This window comes from Lagopus muta, chromosome 1 (genome assembly GCF_023343835.1).
Source record: "Lagopus muta isolate bLagMut1 chromosome 1, bLagMut1 primary, whole genome shotgun sequence".
In the NCBI taxonomy this organism is placed as follows: domain Eukaryota; kingdom Metazoa; phylum Chordata; class Aves; order Galliformes; family Phasianidae; genus Lagopus; species Lagopus muta.
The window spans coordinates 53,487,958-53,506,682 of NC_064433.1; the positions used below are offsets into that span (position 1 = coordinate 53,487,958).

General features: G+C 38.9%; 3 protein-coding genes across 3 annotated transcripts in view; 2 read left to right on the plus strand and 1 right to left on the minus strand.

Moving 5' to 3' along the window:
• The window catches only part of ALDH1L2 (aldehyde dehydrogenase 1 family member L2), a 29,297-nt gene extending 16,277 nt beyond the window's left edge, over positions 1 to 13,020 (plus strand). The window contains exons 9-23 of the mRNA XM_048932583.1: positions 290 to 381; positions 1,152 to 1,299; positions 2,054 to 2,173; positions 3,331 to 3,458; positions 4,458 to 4,608; positions 5,312 to 5,382; positions 5,521 to 5,626; positions 5,985 to 6,072; positions 7,056 to 7,149; positions 7,405 to 7,501; positions 8,261 to 8,359; positions 9,046 to 9,211; positions 10,443 to 10,548; positions 11,008 to 11,207; positions 11,897 to 13,020. Of these exons, the coding sequence (XP_048788540.1) occupies positions 290 to 381; positions 1,152 to 1,299; positions 2,054 to 2,173; positions 3,331 to 3,458; positions 4,458 to 4,608; positions 5,312 to 5,382; positions 5,521 to 5,626; positions 5,985 to 6,072; positions 7,056 to 7,149; positions 7,405 to 7,501; positions 8,261 to 8,359; positions 9,046 to 9,211; positions 10,443 to 10,548; positions 11,008 to 11,207; positions 11,897 to 11,952 (1,722 nt within the window). The 3' untranslated portion in view covers positions 11,953 to 13,020. The remainder of the gene's footprint in view (positions 1 to 289; positions 382 to 1,151; positions 1,300 to 2,053; positions 2,174 to 3,330; positions 3,459 to 4,457; positions 4,609 to 5,311; positions 5,383 to 5,520; positions 5,627 to 5,984; positions 6,073 to 7,055; positions 7,150 to 7,404; positions 7,502 to 8,260; positions 8,360 to 9,045; positions 9,212 to 10,442; positions 10,549 to 11,007; positions 11,208 to 11,896) is intronic.
• A 734-nt stretch (positions 13,021 to 13,754) lies between these two features.
• Positions 13,755 to 17,743, minus strand: NOPCHAP1 (NOP protein chaperone 1). Its single transcript, XM_048932650.1, is given in 6 exon segments — positions 13,755 to 14,422; positions 16,161 to 16,297; positions 16,831 to 16,919; positions 17,207 to 17,306; positions 17,309 to 17,421; positions 17,423 to 17,743. Coding segments are annotated over 6 exon segments (846 nt in total). The 5' UTR covers positions 17,647 to 17,743; the 3' UTR covers positions 13,755 to 14,239.
• A 43-nt stretch (positions 17,744 to 17,786) lies between these two features.
• Positions 17,787 to 18,725, plus strand: part of SLC41A2 (solute carrier family 41 member 2) — a 53,050-nt gene continuing 52,111 nt past the window's right edge. The window contains exon 1 of the mRNA XM_048932610.1: positions 17,787 to 17,916. The gene's annotated coding sequence lies outside the window, so the exon portion shown is untranslated. The remainder of the gene's footprint in view (positions 17,917 to 18,725) is intronic.

Below are 18,725 nucleotides of genomic sequence, written 5' to 3' on the forward strand. Positions count from 1 at the left end.
CTTAAAAATGGGCCTGTACATTTTTAGCATTGTAGCCTTTAGGTTCCTTGCCTGATTAGGTGAAATTATCATGGATGAAATAATCATTTTTTATATAATTTTGCTGGAGATTTTATTGGCTAATGTGAGGCCTGCATTTCCAGATTCTCTTAAGATAGTTTTCTGTTCTAGGATCTTTAGAAATAATGCATTCACAGGCATGAATATCTTAGAAAATATTGTGTGATAAATACTTCTTTCAATTAGAGGATTGTTCATTATTGCTTCCACAATTTTTGTATATTATTAGGCTATCTGGAAAGGAATTTTGAGCAATGTTCCTGTAATAGAAGATTCCACAGACTTCTTCAAATCTGGAGCATCCTCTATGCATGTTGTCAGGTATAAAACTAATCTAAACAAGGAAATTATGAAGCAAAAGTTAATGGGAACAATATTGTCACAGTGCTTTTAAGTCAGGGTGGATAATATTAAAAAAAAATTAAAAATCCAGTGTCTTTTCCAGTACTTGAACTGTTGATTTTTCTACCTTTGAAAATGTGATGGGATTCTGTTCCCAAAACTAGGACTTACTGGTCTTTCTATCCAAACGAAGTTCCCCTTAACATCAGGAACAGCAGCCTCACAGGCAAGCATGGTGGTGCCCAAACCTGTCTGCATGTAGTGACAAGTATCTCAGGGGGGCTGATTGAGAAGCTGAGCAAAGGACTCCCCAAAGGGAGAGAGGAGCCATTCATAGAAGTAGTTCAACCCATGCATACGATTGCACAGAATTTAATGGGTCACCTCAGTTAACTTCTTTTTCCAAGTCAGATATCCTAGGCCATAATAGAAGATCAGCATGTCATTGGTTTTTTTTGTTTTTTTAATTAATGTATTATTGTCCTAAAATACCAGTCTCATAGAGCTCTGAACTGCCTCTGTGTATGGGTTAGGGTCATCTCATATGCAGTTTTGTCTATCAATATATGCTATTTATCATTTATTTACAAATGTTTATCAGAAAGTATTCTCAGAGAAACAGATACACATATATTCAAATGCATACAAACTGGTGCCCAGTTTTGACCTCTTTCCACCTTCCAATGGCTTGTTTATCTGAATAATTCTTCCATTTGTAATTTAACTTATTCTTTCTTTAAAATCCTCAGAATGCTAGAAGAGATCAAACAGAAATACAGCGGGCTTCAGCTTCAGAATGAAGATGTGTATATGGCCACTAAGTTTGCAGACTTTATTCAAATGGCTGTCAGAAAACTCAGAGGAGAGGACGGAGAGGAAGAGTTGGTCATTGATTATGTAAGACCTTTTATTTTCCCTTCCCTGGTTATTCTTTATCTGTGGGTTGTTGTTTTTTTGTTTGTTTTTTTTTTTGGAAGAGGAATAGACACTGGATTGCTTGATGCAATGAGGAAGGCAACTGTTTGGTCATGCAAACTCTCCTTTGTAACTTTTGTTTTTCAAGTTTTACATATTGGCATTTTGAATTGGAAGTATGTATGTAATGTCATGTACAGTGTTATGGTGTTCTAGAAACTGTGAGATCTAGAATAGAGTGGCTTGCACATGGGCAGATACTCCTACTGCCCCTGCACTATCCTACCAGAACGCCTCAGTCACAGTGGTTCCAGGCCTTCTGTCCTGAGGCAAAATGTGCCAGACTCACTCCTAAGAAAAGAGAAGATTGTGTGTTTTATGAAGTGATTAAGCAAGTCAGGATTTCTTGAATTTAGAAGTTAAGCATGTGTTCAATTCCACTGGGACTAGCCTTAACCAGGATATAGTATTTGTTTAACCATAGAGATCCAATGATAAAAAATACAGAAATCAGCTTAACTGTCTCGGAGTGTGGGCAGTGGTGTTAATAGATAATGTTACTTGCATTTAATTTTGCCTTTCTGGGCATTCCTAACAGCCATATATGCATCCTAAAATTCAGCTCAGTGTTGACTACCCATATATATACATGTATACATATCAAAACCCTGATAAGCTGCATTAAAACCTTAATTGTTAAAAAGGTAAATTAACTTCTTATTTATTTTGCTCCTAGGTTTCAAAAAATGTGAACAATATGACTGTGAATATGCCATACCAATGTTTCATTAATGGTCAATTTGTCAATGCTGATGATGGAAAAACATACGATACCATAAATCCAACAGATGGATCAGTAAGTAATTTTTAAATACAGTCACAGAGTCACAGAATTGTAAGAGTTAGAAGGGATCTCTGGAGATCATCTAATCCAGCTCTAAATTTCAGTGTATTTCAAGTACTTTGCCTACTAAAAAATCTGAAGCACCAAATATCACCACGTTCAAAATCATACATTAAACAACTTCCCAAAGTAATTTTAAATGTAAATTTAGTTCTCAATTTATATATTCTACATTTTTTGCATTTCTGTCAAGTTGTGCTTTAAAAATAACCCAATTCCACTTCAGCTAGCATCTTAATCTCCATACAGCTGTATGTTTTACCTTGTTCTCATTCCTGTTTATCTTCACAACAAAAATTGCTAATGTTTAGTTGCTAAAGAGGTATTTCTTTTACAATATTGTATGTATTTTCTGTCAGTCATTAACTTCAGCTTTTACTTTACTACAAATCTGTCTTAGGGTAAAAGTGACTTTAAAATATCTCATTAAATTCCCAGTTAGAAAAATGACTTTTGAACAGGAAAATACAGTTCCACTTTTTCCTCTCAAAAGCACTAAATCTTGGTTGAGCAACTCAGAATTATTAATATAAGTCATTCTGATGCCCATATATTATTTCTGGAGTAACTGAATTCTGCTAAAATCAGTAGCACAAATTTCACTGTCATCAGAAGCCAGAATGTGGCACTTCTCTGTACCTCATTCTGGAATGGAATAAAAGTCATAGCAATTCTGTTTTAGGGTTTACACTGTATATTGGTATAGAACACAATCGTCATAAAATACTACATATAAGTCGTGGTAACAGAAACTCAGCTTCTTAGAAATGAAATGTTCAGGACTTGTTTTACCACATTTGGATATAAGATCATAGACCTTCAAGACCTGTAATACCGTGCTGATCTTACATATAGAAAGAAAAGGTGACTTCCAGTGGGATGATGTGCCTTGCTGTGAGAAAGGAAAGGAGTTCCTACATTGTTTTCCAAGTTCTGCCTCCATCAGCTGTGTCTCAACTTCTTGCAGCGTGTCTCACCCATGGCAGCTGATTGGCTCAATGATATTATTTGCTATGTTATTATATCAATGATTTGCTTATACCCAGTTAAGAGTAACACTCTGCATCCAGCCGTTCTGTCTGAGCTAAGGCATTTCTACCTGGTGACAGGTGATTGCCAGTGTATCTTCTGCTTCCTTGGCTGATGTTGACAGAGCAGTGGCAGCAGCAAAAGAGGCATTTGAAAATGGTGAATGGGGAAGAATGAATGCAAGGGAAAGAGGGCGACTCATGTACAAGTATGTAAAGGGCAGCATGTGTGGGTTTGGTTTGGTTTTGGTTTTAAATCATATTGTTTAGCTCCTCTGAAGATCTGTTACATATTTTCTGAATATGTTGGATATTCATACTCCAGTGTCCACCTTATTCAAATAAGGGCCATTTTTCCTCTGGCCTCTGTTCAAAGTAGACCTTTTGAGTGCCAAAATGGAGAAGTTTGTACTGTTAAACACCTATCTCTGCTACTTTGTCTTAAGGAGTCATTAATAGAGGATATTAGGCATGCACTAAGTGGAACTTTCTCCTTTGTACTTGACATGCCATATTTATCCTTTTGTACACTAATGCTGATGCCCTAGCCATTAACTGTTGGATGCAGTTAAAACAGGTACTGAAGAGCATTTTTCCACATTTCTACAAATTTTTTTAATTAGCAGAATTGATGTAGTAGAAAAAATAGTTTCCAAATCCAGTTTTAAATACTCTTTATGGAATCTAAAATGCACCTAACTAACCTTTTAAAATCATACGAGAGCATTGATTATACATTTGAGTAACAAAACACAGACAGAAGCTTAAGAAAAACCTTGATGCGTGTTTTGTTTCTATATAAGAGACTTAAAACATGGTTGTAAAAATCTGTTCATGTAAACATGCCTTTCTGCTGAGCAGGGGACAGCAGTGAGACACTCCTGTAGTTACTGTTAACAGTTTTTATCACAAACACTTTGACAGTCTGTTATCTCACTGATGTGCTTGACAAACCTAACAGACAGAGAACTTGAGGCCTAAAAAGAGACTAGCCCAGATTCTTAAACATGCTGAAGCATATAAAATTCAATCTGCACTATGTTAGGATCTGTATCTTTGAACGTCAGTATGCCTTTGAAGAATCTAACACTATATCAGTATTCCATGCTATTTTAGCTACAGGTCTTTGCCATACAAAACACAATTTTACACTCTCAATGGTTAGAGGTCACTTCTTTTGACATGCATTTGTAATGTTTTGATTACAGGCTTGCAGACCTAATGGAAGAACATCAGGAAGAGTTAGCAACTATAGAGTCTATCGATTCAGGAGCTGTCTACACTTTAGCTTTGAAGACCCACATTGGAATGTCTGTACAAACTTTCAGATACTTTGCTGGATGGTGTGACAAAATTCAGGCAAGTGAAAGTGTAAAGAAAGCAATTGATGGTGATGCTTCTTTACACATTTCTTTTTCTTTTTGCTGATATACTGTCGAAAAATAGTATTGACAAAATCAACCAAGAAATTCAAAAAATAAACTAAAATTAGAATTTTACCTAAAGTGAGTCTTCCAGACAATACAAAAAGCACAGTCTATTTTCAATTTGAGAATAAGAGTCTGACTCCAAATACCTAATAAATTAATTGAGGTGTTATTGGGTAGGTATGCTTAGTCAATTCTTGAATATTCCTGGAGCAGAATCGCTGTGTTACAGTCATGCTATATATTATGTTCTGAGCAAGGCTGGCGTGATTGTTTGGTACCACAGCAAGTGGCACAAGTTCAGCAACATGTCCTGAAGTATCTTTAAGGTGCACAACCAAGAATATCATTCAGCTTTCTTTCCTCCGTTCATTCCTCACCCTATGCTCTTCCATGGTTTTGTTATCTATGTTTTTATGTCACCCAGCTGAAAATGGGGAAGTGGTTACTGGACTCTTAGCAGGAAATGTTATAGTGTAAACATCTCCCTCTTTCCATGATGCATAAATTGAATAAATGCTACTGGTTTTAAAAACTGTTCTCTGGCTTTCTAAAATATACTTAAATGGTAATTGTATTTGTAAAAAAAAATAAATGGTTAAATGGTACCAGTATTAATCTGTCTTTTTTTTCAGGGTGCTACAATTCCAATTAACCAGGCCCGGCCAAACCATAATCTAACATTCACCAAGAAAGAGCCAATAGGGTAATTATCGTTTTTTTTTCCTTCTTAGTGACAGCCTGGACATATAGAAAAATCATTATAAGGCTGCATTCAAAACTACAATTTTTGCCTGATTTTCTGGTTTGTTTGTTTGTTTGTTTGTTTGTTTTGAATCTTAAGTGTCTGTGCCATTGTTATCCCTTGGAATTACCCACTGATGATGCTTGCATGGAAGAGTGCAGCATGCTTGGCTGCAGGCAACACACTGGTTCTCAAGACAGCTCAGGTAAGAAGTAAAAGGAATGCTCAAGTGGCTCCGGCCCTCCAGTGTTTTGTTCAGACACAACAGTTCATACATCTAGCAGATTTCATCCATAGCTTGACCTGTTCATATATTTTAAAGTGGAGGTATAATTATATAAATTACTGTGCTCATACCAGGTACTGATTATTTTAAATTCTGCTCTAATGGTACTTTCATTTTCAAGAATGATTTATTTTCTGCAAGAAAATGCCATTTGTGATTTGTCAGTACTGTGAGGAAGAAGATGCATATTGTATCAAAGTGAAGAACTATTGAGTGTAAGAGTAATTACTATGCATTTCATTAAAACAGGAGACCTAACCTAAGTGTTTCTATTTAGGTCACACCTCTGACTGCCTTGAAGTTTGCAGAACTCTCAGCTAAAGCTGGATTTCCTAAGGGTGTTATAAATATACTGCCTGGTTCAGGTAAAACTTTAACAAATCTTTAACACTTCTTTATAGAAAGGGTTGTTAAGCACTGGAATAGGCTCCCCAGGGAGATGGTTGAGTCACCATCCCTGGATGTGTTTAAAAACTGTTTGCATATGGTGCTGAGGGACATGATTTAGCGGAGGGCTGTTAGAGTTAGGGTATTATGGTTAGGTTGTGGTTGGACTCAATGATCTTTAAGGTCTTTTCTAACCTGAGTGATTCTGTAGTGCTGTGAAATCATTTTTCTATGAAGAACAGGTCATACTAAAGCTGGTGTACTAGTATTTTACCTTTGAAGACCTGTTACATAAGTTCATTATCTGTGTTGATAGTAGTCTTGCATCCATGACATGCAGCAGTTTCACATATTTTCCTGAACAGAATTGGAAATTTCTGTATGTCACGTGACTCTACCTTGTGGTAAGAGCTGTCAGCCCGCACCTTTTCCAAGCTCATACAAACAGCATGAAAACTCTGAAAAAGAGAATGCGTTACAGAGAAACAAATTGCACTTGCCTATAAGACTTCATTTTTTTCTCCTAATTTTATAATCACTTGGAAGTATTTAAATGTGACTGTGAGGCCTAGAGCAAGCTATCAGATATTTCGTGGTCACTATAAACTAGCTGTTCTTCATACCACATCACCTTAGGTTATCATTTTCATCTTTCCCCTGAAAAAGTGAGATGACAGAGCAACTGTATGGAGCAGACTCTGTTACAAATTATACTATTGCACCTGAAGTGGAATATTAGGAAAAAAATTCTTAACAAGAGAAAGATGGGAGAATTTGGACCCATCAATGTGATTTAAGTTAACTAATATGAGATTTTTGTAGTCCTATGAATAAAGCTGTAAATATCAACCAGAATGTAATATTTTATTGGGTTGCCATAGGTCTTTCTGTATACAGTGCTGTTGCTGGGTTGGAAAAATCGTATTTGTACTGTCCAGTTAAGGTGTTTTCCTCATCCCAGGTGGCTTAGTGGGACAGCACTTATCTAAACATCCAGATGTTCGCAAAGTTGGCTTCACTGGATCCACACCAACTGGTAAAGAGATCATGAAGAGGTACTTTTAGCATAAGATTCATGAATAAATGCTGCTTAATCCAGTTCTTAAGCACCTTATTAGCAATATCTTTCATGTAGCCATAGTAGAAAAGCATACCTACATACGCTTGTTCACATTTATCTCAGATTCTGCTAAGTCACTGTTGAAAAGTAGAGGCTTATACTGTACATTTTCACTAGATGTGATTGAAAGGAAATGATTAAATGAGCTGTTTAAAAGGGTTTTTGTACTTTTTTTCTTTTTTTTTTCCAGTGCAGCCACTAATCTGAAGAAAGTTTCTCTTGAACTTGGCGGTAAATCACCACTGATCATATTCAATGACTGTGAACTTGACAAAGCTGTAAAAATGGTAACTAGTTTGAAGTAAAATACATTTGAAGCCTTGGTGTTACATGCTCACAGTATTGCAGTACTCTTCTGGACTTGTCAAAAACTGCAGCAGGAAGCCCTTGCATGAAGATTGATGAAATCTGTTAGGAAACACTCATTTTCTGTAGGATATTTCTTTGTGTCAGCATAATTAACTTATTTGTGCAGCACCAAAAAGATAAGGATACATTAGAAAATATGACAAGGAAGAATTTACATCAGCCAAGTTAACATATTAGAAGTGATTTCTGTCAAAATCTATTAGCCAAGAAAAATAAGCTTTAAAAAGAAAAGCCTGAAAATGAGCTAAAATATACAGTATACTCCCTGTTGTCACACAGTGCCTATTAATTCACCATCAATCACATAATCCACCTTCCCAACTAGCCATAAGGTGTTTCAGTACATGAGTAAAGTGTGAAAATGAGAAATATGGTAGATTTAAGCTTATTTCCTGCTCAGGTGATCAAAATGACAGCAGAAACAGTTCGCTCACTAAGAAGCAAATAAAGATCTCCCACACTGTGCTTACAAGAAGTGCTAATTCCATTAGTTCTCTGAACCAACAAAAGCAGAAGGAAAGCTTCCCATATTTTTTTGAACTTTTGTTGGCAGGACAAGAGTCTGAATGTCTTCACTGATATATGGAAAGTGAAAGCTGAAACTTTGCAGTCAGCAAATGAAACAGAAGGATGCCTATGAAAATATAAATATAAATGTTTTTTATTTCCCCAATCAGGGTATGGGAGCAGTATATTTCAACAAAGGAGAAAACTGCATTGCTGCTGGCAGGCTGTTTGTGGAGGAGTCAATACATGATGAATTTGTTAGAAAAGTGGTAAGATAGTTGAAGACTAAAGTTTAAGCAGACGTATTACTATGGCACAAAGCTGCTATGACACGTGCTTTTCTTGTTATTTTTGTTATTGCTTACCATAGACTATTCTGCTTCTTGTGAATGTCTTACAGTGTCAAAAGAAAGGCACTGAAGGCAAATATTTTCATCAATAATGCAGATAAGTGACACTGAAGTAGACAGTGCATCTTCAGTGATACTTCATATTGCACTAGGAAAGTAAAATGAAAACAATGACTTGAACTTCCGTCACTGTGACTGAAGACTGCTATGAAAGTTTGAAAAGGCATATTGGAAGAGTAGCTGGTCATAAAAATCCAATAGTTACCTCAGTGAGCTGCTGGACAATTCATGTATCTAGCTTAGCCCAGGAAATTATTGTGGTAACTCATTTACTCCTGGTAAAAGCTAACATTTCACCTGCTTTCATAATAGCATAAGAGAATTATTACATGCAGACTGCATCAAAAACTTTAAGGAGTAACCGGAACTTACCAAACAAGACCATATAAACAGCCTCATTTTAGAAGGGGAAGAGCATTCACCTTCTAAGATTGCATCCCTTTTTTGAGCCAAGCTTCACAACACTAATAACAAAGCATGCTGAATCACTGGTCATTTTAACAACTACTTGTTATGTAACTTCGTTTTGCTTGGGTAACCCATAGGTGGAGGAAATAAAAAAGATGAAAATCGGTGACCCACTTGATAGATCAACAGATCACGGCCCACAGAATCACAAAGCCCATCTGGAAAAGCTGCTGAACTATTGTGAAACTGGAGTGAAAGAAGGAGCCACTCTAGTGTATGGAGGAAGACAAGTATGTAGACCAGGTAAGATACTGGTCAAAGGTGTTAGGAGTTAGAAAGCAGCAACATCATGGAAAGAGTACAAGGTAAACCCAAGAAAACACCTGAGGACAGAGTATTCAAATCGAATATTAAAAAATGCTGTGCAACTGAAATATATCAAAACGAGTCAAGATTCCCATCTGTAGCAGTATCTTGCACTCATTTACTTGTATTGTTTATGAGGCATGGAGGCCTTTTTTGCAACAACCTTGAATTGTCAAGAGCTGTAACTGTAATCATCCACTTTGATGAGCAGAATACTTAAGCTGTGTGGAAAGAGTCTGCATTAGATATTATTATCAAAAGCCTGTTTTGTTATATGAAGACTTTGTTATATGAAGAGTTTAACAGGAAGGCATAAAAGCAACATTTTGTCATGATGATCAGTCCTTTATTGGTAATGGAGAAGAAACATTTGTATGAGAATTTTAAAACATATGACTGCATCCACAAAGAAAATGAAAATGCAGATTTGTAGCTGTAAGAAGTCAGTGTAACAAAATAGGAAGGAAAAGGTGATTATACAAAACACTGGAAGCTGGCTTTATCCACTCTCACTGAAATGTACTCACTCTCGTAGATGGAGATACCCAAAATCACTTATATCTAACACTGTAACAGTTCTTGATTGACAACAACGTGAACTAGTTTATAGATGGGTCTTTTACACTGCTTAGAAAGGAACAGTAGTTATGAGGTGAGCTTTTGTTTCAGTTAAACCTCAATAAACCGTAGGCAAAGTTGCTGCCCATTGCATATTTTTTTCTTGTTTTTGGAAGATACAGATATGTACGGCTATCTTCTTGTCAGGTAACAAGAGAAGCAGTGGTCTCTCTGACATTCTGTAACGCTGCCTTCCTGCTGCCAGAATGCAGGATCTGTCCCTGAGGAGCAGCCTAGCCTTGTGCGTGCAGGCCTTCTCTGGACATGACCCACATGTTAACTGCTCTCATCAAGAAAGGCCATTCTTTTAGCCTTCTTTCTGCTGTTACACATATGCATCACCATTCACTATTTTCTTATTGATCTCTTGATTCTTGATTCTTATTGATTATTTTCTTATTGATATTTTCTTATTGATACATTCTTATTGATCTTGGTATTTTCTGTTTCAAGCCTCAATGTATCTGTGACATTAAGTACAGATAGCCTGGACAATACAAACAACAAAGCATTTTGTCTTCACTTAGATGCTGTTTTATCCTCTATTTAGGTTTCTTCATGGAACCCACTGTATTCACAGATGTTGAAGACCATATGTACATTGCCCAGGAAGAATCCTTTGGTCCTGTGATGGTCATTTCCAAATTTAAAAATGGGTACATTCTTCTTATTTTCATCATGTGTTGAAATACATTGGATGGTTCTTTTAATCTTCTAAGATCTAGCTGAAACTCAGGCAAACTTTAGCAAACTGACTCATAACGTGCTGCCAAGTTCTGCTTTACAAGTCATTTTGTATTCTTCTGATCCCTGAGATGTACAGTGTAGTTGAGTGAAGACAAGTGTGCATAATGCAGCTTTCTTTTGACATTTCCTAGTGTAGATCTTAAACACCGAAATGCAAACACATGCTTTACAAGCTTGAAGCAAGTGTATGAATTTCCATAACTGAAACAGACTGACACAGAGAGTAGTCCTTACTAAAGTACTGTGTCTTTGTAACAGCTAAGAGAAGGAGCATGGCAAAAGATGTTTCTGTCAAACTGAGGATCAAAGCTTGCTAAGCACATACTTGTTTTACCTCCTAGCAATTAAATCAATATTTTCTCCTCCAGGGATATTGACGGAGTGCTGCAACGGGCAAACACCACAGAATATGGTTTAGCCTCCGGAGTTTTCACAAAGGACATAAGCAAAGCTCTCTATATCAGTGAAAAGCTGGAAGCTGGAACAGTTTTTATTAATACGTACAACAAAACTGATGTGGCAGCACCATTTGGTGGATTTAAACAGTCTGGCTTTGGAAAAGATTTGGGTAAGTTGTTCTCTCCCCTCGTTTCTCATCTGACAATCCAAGTCAATGAAAAAATAGCATTACCTGAAATCTACAGATGTATTTCCTGCATCTCCCACATTCCTCCAGCTAAGTGATCTAATTCTTCTCCTGTCCTTACAAATCCCACTTCAGTATCTCCAGTATTGTTCATTTTATTACAAGACTGGACAGATCAAGCCTCATGGCAAAGAGTAATACAACAAATTTTTGCCCTCGGAATCCCTAGCAAGTATTAGCCCCTTTTTTTTTTCCCCCCCTCATCAAAATTTTTAATAGGGGAAAAATCCCTATGTAATGTAATTTTGTAATGTAATTTTTTTTTTTAACCCAGAAACTTAACATAGGCAAACCAATTCTTAAATTCAGCTCCAAGCTCCTCCACACAAGCTGCCACCTAGAGATTGCTGCTGCTTCAGTACTCCCCCCAGGTGGCAGCTTGGTAAAATTCAGCTGCATTTTCTTTCCATACTTGTTGGGTTTGGCCTCTTCTTGTTAAACCAGTCCTGTAAATCTTAAAGGGAGAGTAAATGCATTAGTTTCTCATCGTGTCTCAAGGACTCAAATGTTGGCTAAAACATTACAAATTTATTTTAATGATACAGTTAGCTTCCCTGACAGCTTTCTCTCCTTTAGCCACTATTCTAACTGGTTAATATTTGCTTGTACAGGTGAAGAAGCTCTTCATGAATATCTTAGAACGAAGGCTGTCACTGTGGAATATTAACAGCCTCACTTGGAAAGTAAACTTTTGGCAGTTCTAATCTTAAAGGCTCCACTTAATACCATGCCTGGGATATGCCATCTGCAGTGCTGCAACTAGAAAACAAATACACTCATTCCATAGATAATTTCTTTAAATCAGGTCCAAATTTTAGTCTCACAGAAAGACAGAAGCATTTGGGAATTAGCCTGACACCATATAAATGATCCAGCAACAGTAGCAGTGATTAGCACAAGCCAAAAATAAAAAAGTAGTTTGGCTTATTTTTAAAAAATACAGCTGAATAGAAAATTCTCACATGCCTACTTCTTATTTGTGTGACCACATTTACATGAACATTTTAAACTTAGTTCTTAGGTGTCTTCTAAAATTGAACTAAAATATGCATATTATATCATTTTTGCTATTAACTGGTTCAGATTTACAGTAGCAACTTAACATTCTGCTCTGGTGATTCGTCAGCAGTACAGAAAACCTTTGTGCCATAAGAAGTACATCAATGCAAGGAAGTGCACTTACTATGATCTTTGTATAGTACATACAGAGTTCAACATCCATGTTAACTATGCATACCAAGCTAAAGTTACTGAAAATATTTTCTATCTTTTTGTTGAAATGGAACATGTGATCAGCCTGCAATCTGAAAAGTGGATACATTAAAAGATTAAAATCACTTGGTGCAAACAGACTCTTATCAGTTTTATATGGCATGACTATTACTTTGTACTTCAAATGTCTTTCCTTCTTAAATCTATGCGAAAATCTCTTGTAAAATGACTGAGTTAAGACTTTGGCTTTCAAATTTTCTTCAGTTTGAAGTTTTCCATACAGATCAAGACCTTACCCAACAAACAGACTGTACTTAATGCTGGTTGCTCTTCTTACATTGTACCTCCACCTAAAACTTAATCTGATCTCTGGACTGCCATTAGAAAGAGCAGTCCCACTTCCTGACTCCTATTCTTCCTCTTTCCTAAAATATTCTGGGACTTAATCAGCTGATTTTGATAAATTGTACCCCTCTTCCATTTTTAAGAAGCTATACTGAGAGGGGAAAAAAAAAAAAAAGAATTCTTGTAATTTCTTATCACAAACACTACTGAAACAGGTCTTAAAAAGAAAACTTCAGAATTAAGTACTGGATTTGAAACAAGTTGTGTACGTAACTGCAGGTTTCAATTCATTATTTTTTAAGTTTAATATCCAAGCAAATACAATAAAGAAAATATGAACGATATAGCAAATAGAAAATAGTACTTCAAGAAACAATGTGTGATACACAGGAGCATCACAGAGACTTTTGAAACACGAAACAATCTGTAAAGTAAATACAGCAGCCCAAATCATTGTATTTCACCAATCTGAGGTAAGTACAAATGAGACTTATTTTCACTGATTGTGGTTTCACGATTGTTTCAAGCTAGCCTGAGGAGAGGCCAACTGAAAATAAACTTTTTGATTCTTCTGGTAGTGACAATTAAGAAAATGGAGAGCAGAAATGTGATAAAGCAGTAGATGAGTAGCGTGGCTTAGTGCACCTGTAACACCACAGAGGTGGACTTGACCTGAGTACCACAGGTATTTACCCAAACACTGCAGATAGGAGCTAGCTCAGGGAATAGCAGCAACCTACCCGTAACTCAGCGCAAGCCCAGAAGCATAAGTAATTCTTTGTTAAACTCTTTCAAGTCATGGCTTATTAAAATGTTATCCTTACCTATGCTACCTCATCTTGAAACAGCCTCAGCTGTTGCTTTGGTATTCAGCAGTTACTGTGATGATGGCAACATACAAACAACTTCTAATGTACTTTAAGGTAACATTTAATCTTGAAGACATTGTACACTAACACTTTACAGCACATAATAAAGAACAGATTTTTCCTTGTCATTTCTTTCCTGCCCTCAAAGTCAAGCTTTATTCTAAGCACACTACAAAAATCTTTCTTCAACAAAACGAGAACAAGAATTTTCTCAACTAGCTCTGCAGTACACCTTTCTGCTCAAACGTTCCAACTTGTAGCTGCTTTCTTAGTCTAACTTCACAAGAAAGCTTGGAATTTTCATGTTGTTTGATGAATAAGACATTACTTAATTCTTCAGAGATGTGGCTTGCTTCAGAGCCATGAGTGGATCCTGAATTCTCCACCAAGTAAACAATAGCATTTCACAGGATCCTGGGGAATCTCACATGGAGAAACAATGCCATTTAAAGGCTAAGTCTTCAAAGTAAGAAAACATGGTTTGCTTGAATTTTTTTTTTTTTTTTTTAAAGTATAATAAAAATTGATTCACTCATTCACTTTGCTGTCCAAAATTTCTATTTTGCCCTTTTCTCCCTTTGGTTTAGGAAACTTAATGTTGTCTATTGTCACTTCATCAGTTATACAGTCATCTTCAGATTCTGAGTCATCTTCTGAAGTTAGGTTCTCTTCATCTGTATCAGAATCACTCAGTTCAACTACAGCCACGTTCTGAAAGAAAAGATCTTAGTTAACACATGATACGTTTCTGTACTCTTCCATAATTTGATTAAAACACAAAGCAAACAAATCAGCTCTACTACTGTATGAAAACCACAGTCAGACTTGGGTTCTAACATGACTAAGGCAAATATCATAAACAGATTCCCAAGTATTTAAACAGTAACTTTTATCACCCAAAGCAAATACAAGGGCATTTTTATATCCTTATAAAAGAGAGAAAGGAAATAGATGAACTCAAAATCTAAAGTAATGAGCAGGAGGCATCCAATAAAGAACTTAAACCATTTCGAGTATGAAGACGTCATGCTATATGCATATATATATATATATGCATATATTTATGAATGTTATTCATATCATCTGGTATTACTAATGCTGCTACAACTACTGCAAAGTAGTCTAAATCACACTTTGTGAATCAAAAGTGATCATATATTTTCTTAACTAGAGCTGTAATTTCTGAGGGTTGTTTTTCTCTCTGAAAACATCTGTCTTAAACTGCTGATCCTCACCTCAAAAACTTCCTGCATGCTGCAAGGCAAAATTTACACGAAAAATACACGAATGCGTATTTATGCAAAATATTTGTAATATAAAATACACAAAACACAAAAATAAACGTTACACAAATAAATGTATTCCATGATCTGCAAATAACACGATGCTATTATCTCCTGACTTGTTTACTGTAAAGCCAAGGATTGTCAGACGCTACCACATGAAAAATCTTTTGAAAATCCAACTCGTTCCACATCAGCACGTTACAACAAACAATTTTTAGAATCCATTCTGTTTTCTGACAACTTATTGCACATAGATTGAGTACAGTCTACAAGAAGGGGGAATGGTTTTAAACTGAGACAGGGGAGGTTTAGATTGGATATTAGGAGGAAGTTTTTCACACAGAGGGTGGTGATGCACTGGAACAGGTTGCCCAAGGAGGCTGTGGATGCCCCATCCCTGCAGGCATTTAAGACCAGGCTGGATGTGGCTCTGGGCAGCCTGGTCTGGTGGTTGGCGACCCTGCACATAGCAGGGGGGTTGAAACTAGGTGATCATTGTGGTGCTTTTCAACCCAGGCCATTCTATGATTCTATGATCTAACCAGCATCCAAGCAGTTGCTCTGAGAGCTCGCAGACCAAACTATCTGGCTGCCCCATTTCTGCCTTATTTCTTGTCGGTTTGCAGACCAGAAGACACTTGTCTGGAACACACATATATCACATCGCTTTCAGAATGAAATTTTCCTACATGAGCACGTGGACTTATAATTTCAGCTAAAAGCAGAATGAAAATATTGCTGTGACTGTAAATATTAGCTGTAAACGATCATAACACTAACAACATTTTTCAACCCAAAGCTATTATTATATTAAAGCCTTCTGTTATGCTTTACTAGGAACAACGTCCAATTTTGAAATCAAATCTCCTACATTTAAAATAGGATGAGCAACTTACTTTCAGTTCAGAGTTTACAATTCAAAGATAAAATACCTTATTCTGACCTTAATCTACTTCATCCCTAGCCATTATATTCTGCAAGTATTAAAACCAAGCAGTAAATTTCAACCCCAAAAGGTTTTACTACTTTCATTATGAATTTGCAGGTCACAGAATAAAATGGTAAAATTCCACCTTATTTATCAAGCTAGCTTAGTGTAAGATCAGAGGATTATTTTAATCATACCAAAATGCAGTTTGTAGAACCAAAAACGTGTTATTTACCATTTCTATAACTTTCTCAGTGGCACTGTCGAGATTTTCAATATCAAACTGATGAGCTGGTGCTGTTACCATTTTTCTTTTTAGCTCATCATTTGCATGAGCCATCTGTGGTAAAAAGCTCTGTACTCTGTCCAAAACTGAAACAGAAATAATTACTACCTGTATATATATACACATACACACAGACACATTTATTTATAGTTTTATACCTCAGAAATCCGAGCATCTAAACAGATTCAATTTCAACTCTGATTCCCAATTGTCAACCACAGCAGCAAATATTTCACACTGAGAAATTACATCTGAGAGATACAAGAAGCTCAACAAAAAGCAACAAGGCTGATTATACTGGAAACAAAAGTCCGAGCCTAAAGAGCGCTGGTCTATTTTCACGAAGAGAAAAATTCTCGAAGATCACATAATTCCTAAAGAATCACAGTTTTTCATTACATGTAGAAACACACCAAAGAGAACGCTAGATGTCTATGCGTAATTTGTCTAAGAACCCAAAGCAAATAGAAATGGAACGAGTCTCCCCCTTTACCAAAGCAAATATTTGATGATTCGCGGAAGCAAAAATACCCTAAAATTGTTCAAGCGTTAAATATTCAACTATGTAAAATAAACTACTTAGTTGCTGCCACTGCTCTAGTAACAGCGTTACACTTACCATTACTCCTTGGCACCCTTACAGTCTGTAAAGTCGTAGCCTTCTTGCGGCCAGGCTTTGAACTAATCAGTAACGTTTCTTCCAAACCTAGAAACAAACAGGTATTTACACGTTTACCTGCACCAACCACAAACTCCACGTTTTTAACTGTGACGCTTTCCTCCTGCTGCTCCTTCTCTACCCTTCTATGCCAAACCTAAACAGATGAGGATTCATTTAACAAGCACTGCGGCCTTCCCGCAGCTCTCGCTCCCGGAGGAGCCCCGCACACCGACCCCTCGGCCCCTCACCTCCGCGGCGCCCCACGGCCAGCAGCTCCTGAGAGGCCGCCGCCTGCCCGAGCCCCGCCATGCGCCCCGCAGGCCGGAAGTAGGGCTCTCCCTTCCCCGCCCACCGCGGCGCAGCGCCCCCTGCAGGTCGGGATGACCGCTTCCTCCGCGAGGTTCGGCGGGTGTCGACTGCTGGCGGCCGTGGGCGGCGGGAAGGTTCCCTTTGCTTCCCCTCACCTCCGCGATGCACCACGTCTCATCTCCGCTAATGATGTGCCCCGGCAAACTGTGCCCTTCGGCCTCATATTGGCTCAATAGGTCAAACACACACGTGGTGTTCTCTCTGTTCCCGTGCGAGCATTCGTGAGACCCGCCTGGGACAGTCCCGCATCGCCATCGCCATTCTCAACGCGCTGGCGCCGGCGCTCAGCTCCTCGCACAACTCCCCGGCCGGCACCTGCGGATTCAGGCAGATGAGTGCCGGAGGGCCGAGGGAGAGCCCCCGCCTCTTTGTTCCCCCCTTGCGGCCGCCCTCTCGCCATCCCATCAGCGCCTCTCAGCGGCGCGGGGCGGCGGCTGCCGCTCGGCTCTCCCCCGCCCGCCGTCGGATCGGAGCGGCCGGCGACGGCGGCGGCGGCGGCGCATCACGGCCACATCATCGCGGGGGCCGCCCGCCCTCTCTCTCCGGCCCCTTCCGCGCCTGCTCAGTGGCGGCGTTGCTCACCTAGCCCGGAGCTGTCACCGCCGCCGGGTGGCCCCTCCCGCCCGCCGCGATGGAGCGGGACCGCGAGCCGCCGCCGGCCTCGCCCTCGCCCAGGTAAAGGGGCAGCGGGGGAGAACGTGAGGGGAGGGCGGGCGTGGGCGGCGGGCGAGCTGCAGCCGAGGGAGGCGGGGGGCCGGGAAACTTTCCTCGCCGGCGGCGGAGAGGCGCGTCCGGCCCGCTGCCATCCCCGCGGCTCCGGGCGGGCTCCAGCCTTCCCGGCGCCCCGCCGTTCTGCGCGCGCCTCGCCTCGGCGGGTGTGCGTTTGTGCTCCCGTCTTTACCCCTGTGGGATACGCCAGAATGTGGCACCGCGAAAGCGTGAAACCTTTCCCCGGTTGAGTTCGAGTGGCAGCTGTGACCGCTTTCTTTAATTCCGGTAAAATATTGCCGTGCTCTCGCCCTGTGCTGTCCAGGATGCAGTCGTCGGAATCTTTCCATTTGATCTCAGGTTATGGAGCACTGAACATCAGCCAGGCTGCATATAAAATATTATTGCTTAGTCTTACTGTAAGTAATACCATGTGAAAAATACAGGGTGATACATCTGTCTCTTGTATTTAGAGCCCCACCAGCTGTTAATTGGCATCCTAACAGTCGTGGGTTGGGCACGGTGGTCTCCAGAGGTCTCTTCTAACCCCTACAATTCTGTGTGATTCTGTATGTGACCTTAAGTGAGATCCTCCCTTTACCAGTAATGCTGAAGATAACAGATGGGACTAGACGGGCTGACCTGTTTTGGCACTGTTCCCCATGTATATTGCCTTATTGAAGTTCTGAGCCTGGAGCCATAAGGCTACAGTATGGTGGGTAGACGTTTCAGAAAGAAAAAAGGTGGATGTCATTTTCAAATACTTTGGGATATTA